Raw genomic sequence first — 10,665 nt, 5'->3', positions numbered from 1 at the left:
GGTTCCGTTTTTTTCCCTTTTGAGGTACGGAACCCTAAAAACACAAAGCAAAATATTTGATCAAATAATTTGATTTGTTCCCAACGTTATATAAAATTTAGTAATTCAAGAGAGTGACCCACGTTATGCCTACGATCGTCCTTCTTACGTCTTGTTAGTGAGACGTTTTGTGATGTAGGTAACAGTATTACAACGTATTTTGAGCATTGACGTATATCTCAGGACGGGCCTTATGGGCACTAAAAATGGTACTAGTTCAGCGGTGTCACTCACGAATTCGAGCCAATCGTAGAGTCTAACGCAATTAGTTGCGACCAATCGCGCGCGTGATGCGAACTCATCAACCAATCGCGTTGTAGCGGTGTCACACCGCTGTACTGGCCATAGTCACGCCCCATTCTTATTGCCCGTAAGGCCAGTCCTGAGATATACGTCAATGATTCTGTGTTCCGAGACAATAAGATTATGTTCTTTGATTACTGCTGTCAGCGGAGCAATATATTAGTTCCCCTGACACATGACTCGCAGAAGTCAATCAGTCAGTTCTGAGGAAAAGATATGTTATTATTCAAGTAATAAGGAATTTATTTCCTATGGCGACCGTTGGAAATTTGGAAATGAAAAATGAAAATGCTGAGTCGGGACCATTTCGTGGCTATTATGTTGTTGTGTTACTTGTTGTTTAATTTTATTTTTTGTCACGAATAAACGCTCTCTATTCCCTATTCTCTAAAATGGTGGGCGGAGATCGGCGAGGTCTACTTATCATAAAGGCACTAAGACATGCTTGAGCTGTGTAAAATAATGAATGAATGAATGAATGAATGAATGAATGAATGAATGAATGAAATCGTTTATTTCAGGCAACTAGTGGCCCATACATAAATACCTTAAAACTAGCATACATATTATTAAAAATATAACTAAACACTAAAAAACACATTATGATTGCGATGCATTACGCAACCCCGCAGTGTCAGGGAACCGGCCGCGGAACCGCCGAAACTTGACACCCTTCGGCCAAAACTCCTCCTTGGTGAAGGTCGCTAGATGTTCAGTGATAATTGTGGGCTCTGCTAAATTCTCTAATATACTAATTTCTCTAATGAAAAAAATATTAAAATAATAAAAATACGTTTATTACCAAAACACAAAAAGAGTATTTCAGTGGAAGAAACAAACAAAATGGAAATTTATGGTGTAGGTAACTTAAACTAAAGTAGCTACAGTCAGAAAAACTACCAGCTTAACAGCCCTGCATACATTGATTTTGGTGTATAATATATTTTTAGCGTTTGGTAAAAGGATACCAGTCTCAACATAATAATATGCTCCGTCATACCCAGCGTCGATTTTAAGACTGATCCCTTCTGTTTTTACTTAGTATACCTACCTACAGAGATGTGACTTATTTGAAATACTTGTATTTAAAATGCAAATACTAAATGCAAAATACCTATTTTGTATTTTGTATTTAAATACCTTTTGAAGAAAACTATTTTGTATTTTATTTGAAATAGTTTTTGGGACCTATTTTCTATTTTCAAAATACAAAATACTTTATAGTAGGTAATGTAGGTAGGAGTTACAATCTCTTCTGATGTTACAATCCTGGCAACTATCTCATACTGTTGAATCTGTTTAGTAACGTCGCACATGACCACAAGCGTAGCGAGTTGTTAAAAAAGTGGAATCTTGAGTGTTGCGAGGGTTTCAAGGTACGAGAGGAGAACAAACTTTTCTGCCCTGATGAAACTTTTCTGCACAAACGAGACGTTTTCATTATACTAGAGGCATTATACTAGCTGTAAAACATTACAAATCTAAATTAATGCTTTTAAAAATTGTCCGTTATAAACCATCATCCATCCATCCTTCCGGTTAATATGAGCAAACAACTAGAAATTTGCACTTTAGATAGAGGACTGATTGACACACTGTTTTCAAAGAATGAAGAGAGTCTTTTCAATTCGGATATTCTGAGTAATAATTTTTAATTCAGACTAGGTATTCACTATTCAGAGTACCTTTTATCGCAAAGTATTTGTATTTTTAAAAAGTATTTTGAAAATACCTATTTCGTATTTTGTATTTTAAATACAAATTCAAAAACTATTTTGTATTTTGCATTTGAAATAGTATATCAAGGAAGTAGTTGTATTTTGTATTTAAATACTTTTTATAAAGTATTTTTCACATCTCTGCAGGCATATAAGTATGTTTAATTAACGTTAAACATAGAAAATACTCAACATTTCAAAGAGCTCTTCCCCTTCGCATCGTATTCCCTTTGAACCAATAAAGGAAAGAAAAAAAATCGGCCAAGTGCGAGTCGGACTCGCATTCTAAGGGTTCCGATAAGTCCAACTCACGCTTGACTGCACATTTCTAATAGGTTTTCCTGTCATCTATAGGTAAAGAACTATTATGTGTATTTTTTTCAAAATTTTAGTCACAGTAGTTTCGGAGGTAAGGGGGGGGGATTGTCGGACAGACAGACGCACGAGTGATCCTATAAGGGTTCCGTTTTTTCCTTTTGAGGTACGGAACCCTAAAAAGTATATATAAGAAGTTCCAAATACCCTTATTTATCAGCATCGACCGAAGAATTAATTAATGAGACAGAGGGGAAGTTTTTTTCCTTAAACGGGCAAATTTCAGAGCCTTTAAGCTTATTTAAGGGTTTTTTTCATGTCGCAAAGAGTAATAGGCCGTAAAATGTAACAAAAGTTTCTTCTTTGTGGTTAATTTGAACCGTTTAATTTATCTATGCAGAAGATTGTATAGTAATACAAAAATAATGTTGATGTTTTTGTGGTAAACACTTAGAAGGTGCAGAAGGACTTGATACTAGCTAAATTGTGTCCCAAGTCCCAATGTACAGACGCCGGTTTATAAAAAAAACTGAACTGTTAATAAGCAGAATATGCCACTAGGTGAGCTGTTAAGATTTTCGTTCCTATTTCAGACCAGACTTAAGGATGACACGTTAGACCGGGCCGTGTCCGGGCCGGAGCATCCGGAGCTTCATTTTCTATGGAAAGCATCACGTGATCAACGGTCATCTGTCATAGAAAAGTAAGCGCCAGAAGCTCCGGTCCGGACACGGCCCGGTCTAACGTGAATGATCCTATAATATGACCTCAGTGCCTAGTATTCATTAGGCAAGGCAGGGCACGTTTTGCAAAGTCAGTGGCGACGTTACACATCGTCAGGCCTGAATATTGAAACATTGTTTTAGTATTCATCCGCTTACACTTCAGTGCTTGTGTGGAAAATAAGTTGATAGAGTTAGTATTAGGATGAAAGTTAATTTAAAATAATATGTGCTCCGCTGGTTTTGTAAACAAAAATAATAGCGGAATCGAAAAGTTCCAGCTCTCGGCAAACTACTTATATATCTTGCGTCAAATTATGGTCCCTATTGTGACGCTAGTAAACGGAATAGCCCCTATGACGGAATTAGCCACATTAACCTTAATGTTTTTTTAACTCGTTTAAAAAAAAATCTTAACAACGAGTTAAATCGAATTTTATGGGTTTTAACAATGTTTATTTTACCGGTACCTACGTACCTACATATTAAGTTAACTTATATAATATGTCATTTGCCATTAAGTCCATTTTATGCATTCACATTTGAATGAACAAATATAAATATTCTCTTTTCAGACTAATTAATTCTGTTTAAAACACCTGCATAGGTATATAGTATCAAGATATATTATTTTGGTTTTGTTCCGTGACATAATAGAAAGAGGTAACACAAACAAGATTTATCGGCACGGAAAGCATACATTTTCGACGAGGAAAACTCGCATTTTCGCTATGTTTACCCTGTTATTTTTCACGCCAAAAGCGTGACCACACGAAAACACGATCCCGTTTTCAAAAAAAACAAAATCAAACCTCTCAAACTTTCAAAAATATAGTCGGAGTAACGTAAGAATTGATTTTTGATGTGAATTGACCCTTATTTATATGAAGCTAAGGCTATCAGTTCAATCTTAACTTCATATATAATGAAGGGTCTTTTCATAACTGCCAAAAATCAATTCTTACGTAAGCTTACAAATATAAGAAAACATAAAGAGAATAAATCTCATGAACAACAACCATTTCGTTTTCTAATTACCGACGTCAGCGTCAATCACACAAACCTAACCTTTTGTGCACCTTTGTGTAAGGCCTTTCTAAATTCAAAATGACGCCAATCAAAACTTTGTCACGAAAACGTTCCGTTTTCGAAAATGGCAACAAAAGTTGAGTGGCCCAGATGGCGTTGACACAGGAAGCGTCGATACGGACGAATGTTCGCCAGTCGCATAACTGCCGCGGAGGAGGGATGTCGCGCTCCCAGCCGGCTGCGTCGCGATGTGTCAGTTTGTGAGTGTTGTTCGATTTTGAGGTTATGCCTGGTTGCTGTTACGTTTGAGGTAAGTTTTTAAATATTTTAAGACCAAATAGGTACATTATGAAAATAAAACGAATGTAGATTATTATGCTGATAACCGTAATTACTTAAAATTAAGATACGAAGAACTTTGTCGAAGTTATTTTTGTTTAAGCGATTAAAAGTTTTGCGATCATATTTTTAATAATGTTATTTGAAGTATTTATTTAACCTGTAGCTCGTCACAGCCTGACGAGTCGTCAGGCTGTGGATTTTTTCAATAGTAAGAAATTTGTATTTAATTTAAGTATAACGTCACTTTAAACAGTTTTGCTTTGGGCTTGTGTTAACTAATTTATATAAGTATTTAAAAATGAAAGCTAGATAAATAAGTAGCTTGACATAAAAATCTAGTTAATTTATTACATTTTTGAATTGTTTAGTGAATTTTTATTGATACTTACTTATATTACTTATTCTGCTGGTTTATAAAAGTTGCTGTAAAAAGGTTTAGCTAAGTCTTAGCTACGTTTTCGTATGCAACCTTTTTCAAGTGTTTTTAGGGTTCCGTAAGAATATTTATTATTATTATTAAAAGGAAAACACTGAACCCTTACCTATAGGATCACTCGTGCGTATGTCTGTTTGTCTGTCTGTCCGACCATTCCCCCCTACTTTATCTCCGAAACTACTGGGTCTAAAATTTTGATAAAAATACACAAAATACCTATAGATGACAGGAAAACCTATTAGAAATGTGCAGTCAAGCGTGAGTCGGACTTAAATGTACGGAACCCTTGGAACGCGATTCCGACTAACACTTGGCCGGTTTTTTTCATAAATACGTTATATTTTTATTTGTAAATAATATGGGAAGGTACATAGGTAGGTTACATAGGTGTACCTACTATTTATTATTTTAGCCTTCGCTCGCGACTTCGAAATAAAACGCATTTTTGTATATATAGGCTTTTCAACTCACGCGAGTTCATTATTAATCAATATATTTTTTATTGTTTGTACTTATATTAAACTTCATCCAAATCCGTTAAGCCGTTTCTGCGCGCGTTACAGACACCGCCATACAGTCAAGAGCAGCTACGATAGTGGACCACGATCAAGGAAAATTTAATGCAATAATATGATCTGTTTTCTCTGCTTTTGAGTGTACATTGTAAATATTAACGAGGTTTTGTATTCATCGAATAGTATCAAAATATTGTAAGTATGAGGAAAAAAAAATAAGTTGAATATCATCAAAGATATATATGTTTTTTGAATCAGAAATATCTAAAGAATTTATTCTAAAGATTAAGGGCCCGATTCGGATTTTGTAATAGACATCTATTAGATATCTTTTAGACATCGCCAAGATACGATAACGATATGATTAAGATCTAACCTGTCAAATTTGACATTTCCGCGATTCTGGAGATACTCTTGAACGATTTCCACAAGATATTACTTAGAGATCGAATTCACATCTAATAGATATCTAACACGATCTATCGTAAAAGTGACATTGGTTGCCCGAATTGCGCTGCAAAAGAGAACTAGTTGAAATCTAAACTATAACGTATCTAGAATGGATCTAGTACGTGTCGTCTCTTATGAATTTCTTGAAGTTCGAATACGGCAGTAAATCACGAAACAACAGTCTGTTCGAAATTAGTCTCAATCAAGCGTCTGTTCTTTGTAGTTATTTACAAAATTCAATTTAATTTGATATGAATAAAAGAAATGAATACCTACAGTACCTACACATATATTAAGATAGACAAAAGGAATTACAATTACAACAAGTTCAATTAAAATAAACAAATGGCTCGCGCCGCAAATAATAATATTTACTAAAGTTGACAAAATCAATTATCCATGCGAAATAAGTTCCATTCTGTGGTTTTAATTAATATAGTATCTAAATTACATTTCTAAATATGGCTGTACTCTGAAATGTTATCACACATAGGACGAACCGCGGTATTTAGAAAACAAGATCCGTTCTAGAGAAGAGAACGATACGATATGTATTAGATACCAACTAGTTTAGATTTCAACTTGATATCTTTTGCAGCTCAATTCGGGCAACCAATGTCACTTTTACGTTAAATTATCGTATTAAAATCGTTTCTATGTCTATGTCTTTTGAGATCTAAAAATACATAACGAGACGTTTTAGACATTGTGGAAATCGTTCAACAGTATCTCCAGAAACGCGTAAAATGTCAAATTTGACAGGCTAGATCTTAAAAATGTCGTTGTCGTATCTTGGCGAAGTCTAATAGATATCTAGTTCAAAATCCGAATCGGGCCCAAAAGGTCTTATTTGTTATTAGTAATGCCTGATAAACCAATGATGAACAAAGACAGGGTAATTTTATTTATAAGAGGGTTAGACTCATGTTTGTTTTAATGCTACTACCCTCTTTAAATGTCAGTATAATAAATTAGGGTAGCTACGCATAATAATGTTTTTAGATTGATTGTATCTAATTATACTACGCGTCTCGTTCTCGATGATAGATAACATGTAGTACTGTTAAGTATGCTTAAACTTCACAACGTTTAGAGATTTAAATTTGAAAAATATTCCCGCGCCCGACGCTGTCACGTCTCGCGCGCCCGTGCCGAACGCCATATTGTTTTGTTGTGCAAACAGCTTCTGACGTTTTAGAAACTAAATTAATTATTTATTATCGTTTATTGTTTTCAACAATGCCAAAGAGATCACGTTCGAGGTCTAGAGACCGGGAAGATCGGAAAACTTGTAAAAAACTCAAGTTAATGCAGGAACAAATTGATAACCTAACAAAATGTATGACGGAGTTTATTCAAAGCCAAAAAAAGGAAAACAATACTCCAGGTAAGGAATATAAAGGTGTTTGGTATGTCAAAGTTAATAATATGAACGTTCTATGCGAACATCATATATTGGGCAGCTCCACACGAGCTTGCTCAGTTCTATACGAACATGAGCTTGTTATTTTTTCCATTCGAAATACAAGCAGATTTTCTTTAAAATACGGCAATTATTGCTATAATCGGACGAAGTTCAACAAGAACCTGTTCATTTTGTACAAAAAGTACTCACTTTTCAAAGAATTGCGTCACTACAAGTGTAAGACGTTATATATATGTGTTATACATATATTTTCATTTACAGATGTTGTGGAGGCTAATAAAGAAAATATACCAGAGATATCTAATAAAGACTCTGACAAATCTACAAATAATTGCAACTTGCAACTCTCCCCTTCCTCCGACGTTGATATTAACACCCGAGGATAATATTCAAGAATCAACTGAAGCTCCACAAGACTGGAACCAGGAGTTCCTAGAAATGATGGGAGAGGAATTACCTTGCTCTAATGCAACCACAAATATTGATGAGACTATCCAGAAACAGTGGACTAATTGGATCACAAAGGGTCTAACAGAGGAGACTCGAAAGGGTCTTATCAAAAAATATTCTAGAGAAGGACCTCTTCGCACCGAAGCACCCAAAATAAATATGGAGATAGTGAGCCACTTAACAGAAATTGCTAAAAAGAGAGATCAGCACTTTGCCGACACCCAAAATTGTGTGGGTACGGGCCTGATTTCACTCGGGTCAGCTATATCAATGTTAATGGAAAACCCCGAAGAGGGAGTTGACCACATGCAACTCATGAAATATCTGTGGGACACTGGAAAAATTATGACAGATATATTTCATCAACACTCAGTTGCAAGAAAGTCTTTCATTACACCAAATCTTGATAAGGACATTAGATCTACCCTAGAGGCGACAGATTCTGACGAATGGCTTTATGGTCTCAAACTAAACGAACAAGTTAAGGATGCCAAAAATATAAAGAAGGCTTCAGCTTCACTTAAGGCACCAGAAAGACCACCAGCTAAGAAGCCATACCAACCATACCAACAGCCCTATCACTCCTATCAGCCCTACCAGGTAAACTGGAGAGGCCCACCTGCGAGACCCAGACAGGTGGGCTATTATCCACGGAGGCAATTCACCAATGTGAGATACAAACCGAAGCCATTCCAGACGAAGTCTTCACAGAATGCAGGACGCTCCACGACACAAAAACAAAACCGTCCAGCATCGAAGAAGTAGAGGTAAATTATACTGCAGGTCGCCTGCAACATTTTGTGGATATATGGAAAACTATTACAACTGATGACTTCATTATAAATTGTATCAGAGGTTATGGTATAACTTTCAAAAACAAACCTTTTCAATTCAGAGAGCCAACTCTCAGCTGGTCTCCGGGTGAATTTAAAAAGATACAACTAGAAATTTCGACACTTTTATCTAAAGGGGCTATTGAAATATGTTCAGATTGCGAGGGACAATTTGTGTCATCCTACTTCCTAGTTGAAAAACCAGATGGATCTTATAGATTTATTATTAATTTACAAAAATTAAATGAGTTCATAGAAACTTCTCATTTTAAAATGGAGGATCTTAGAGCAGCCAGAGACTTAATTTCCCCAAATATGTATATGGCAACATTAGACTTAAAAGATGCCTATTTTTTAGTCCCAATGTGTAAAAACAGCAGAAAATATTTAAGGTTTAGATTTGATGGTATTTTGTATCAGTTCACATGTCTCCCATTCGGGTTATCCACCAGTCCTTATATTTTTACCAAGATCATGAAACCCGTTATGAATAATATACGCCTAAATGGCTGGTTATCCTTAGTTTACTTAGATGATTTACTGTGCATTAGTGATACATATGAATCCTGTAAAAATAATATAAAAAATATTATTACATTTATAGAAAAACTAGGATTTATTATAAATTATAAGAAAAGCCATACAAATCCAAGTAAAAGATGCAAATACCTTGGTTTCTTTTTAGACTCAGAAAAATACTCAGTTGATTTACCAGATGATAAGAAAAATCAAATTATAAAATTCTTAAGCCATTTTAAAGTAGGAAATCAGTACAAGATCCGCCTTTTCGCGCAACTGCTAGGAGTTTTAGTTGCAGCATCACATGCAGTTCAATATAGTAAAATATATTGTAAGAGACTAGAGAGAGCTAAATGGTTAGCGTTAACTGTAAATAATGATGATTTTGAAGGCTATATGAAAATTACTGATTATGTCAAAGAAGATCTTACTTGGTGGCACATAAATGTATTGACTGGTTCTAACCCCATACGCACAAAGAAATACAAAATAATTATTTCCTCAGATGCATCTAGGTCAGGCTGGGGCGCAGAATCCAATTCAATAACTACCCGTGGATTCTGGAGCCAGGATGATAAAAAATTTCACATAAATTATCTTGAGCTCCTAGCTGCCTTTTTCGGATTAAAGTGTTTTGCCTCTAAACTCAGTAACTGTGAAATTCTAATGCGAATAGATAATACTACAGCTATTTCTTACATTAATAAGGCCGGAGGTGTCAAATTTCCCCACTTGAGTGAATTAGCCCGTAAAATATGGCAGTGGTGCGAAAGCAGAAAAATATGGATAGTAGCTTCATACATTGCGTCAAAAGATAACGTCGACGCAGACACTGCTTCTCGCGATACGAACTTAGACACCGAATGGGAGCTAGCGGGCAAATATTTTAAGCAAATTGTTAAAAAATTTGGTACCTGTAGTATTGATCTGTTCGCATCCAGAATTAATACCAAGTGCAAAACATTTTGCTCCCGTTACCCTGATCCAGAAGCTTCAGTAGTAGATGCTTTTACGATTTCATGGGAAAAAGAACATTTCTACGCCTTTCCCCCTTTTGCTGTAATATTGCCAGTATTGAGGAAAATAATTAATGATAAAGCAACAGGGATAGTAGTTGTACCAAATTGGCCCACGCAAGCGTGGTACCCGATGTTTACATCACTTTTATGTGAATCTCCTATAATATTGGAACCTTCAACTGACCTACTACTTTCTCCTTGCAGGAGCAGAATACATCCTCTATCACACAAACTTTCTCTAGTGGTAGGGAAATTATCAGGGAGGCGTACCTGAAAAAAGGAGTTCCCGAGATGTCGGTTGATTTTATTATAGACTCAATAGCACAATCCACTCTTAAGCAATATGAAGGATGTCTCAAAAAATGGATACATTTTGCTACAAGTAATAAATATGACATATTTGATCCTACCAGTGGTAATGTTATAGAGTTTTTGACAATGAGATTCAATGAAAATGCAAGTTATGGTACATTAAATTCTTCAAGATCAGCAATCTCTCTCATAGCAAAAAGAGACATATCCAATGATGCCATTATATCCAGATTTTTT

The 10,665-nt window shown here is 35.4% G+C and overlaps 1 protein-coding gene across 1 annotated transcript; it reads left to right on the top strand.

The window, feature by feature from the left end:
• The first annotated feature begins 7,677 nt into the window (after nt 1–7,677).
• LOC134653529 (uncharacterized) lies at nt 7,678–10,460 on the top strand. The gene is made up of 2 exons (XM_063508904.1): nt 7,678–8,512; nt 10,321–10,460. Exon 1 carries the CDS (start codon nt 7,734–7,736, stop codon nt 8,508–8,510), a length of 777 nt encoding a protein of 258 aa, XP_063364974.1. The 5' UTR covers nt 7,678–7,733; the 3' UTR covers nt 8,511–8,512; nt 10,321–10,460.
• Nucleotides 10,461–10,665: the final 205 nt, after the last annotated feature.

The sequence above is a fragment of the Cydia amplana genome, chromosome 13, assembly GCF_948474715.1.
Source record: "Cydia amplana chromosome 13, ilCydAmpl1.1, whole genome shotgun sequence".
NCBI lineage: Eukaryota > Metazoa > Arthropoda > Insecta > Lepidoptera > Tortricidae > Cydia > Cydia amplana.
Note: the sequence above shows the minus strand (reverse complement) of the source record. Positions and strands in the feature narration are given on the sequence as shown.

Bases quoted from the DNA above. Each gene is read 5' to 3' on its own strand.
- LOC134653529 (XM_063508904.1), top strand. From the start codon at position 7,734: ATGATGGGAGAGGAATTACCTTGCTCTAATGCAACCACAAATATTGAT.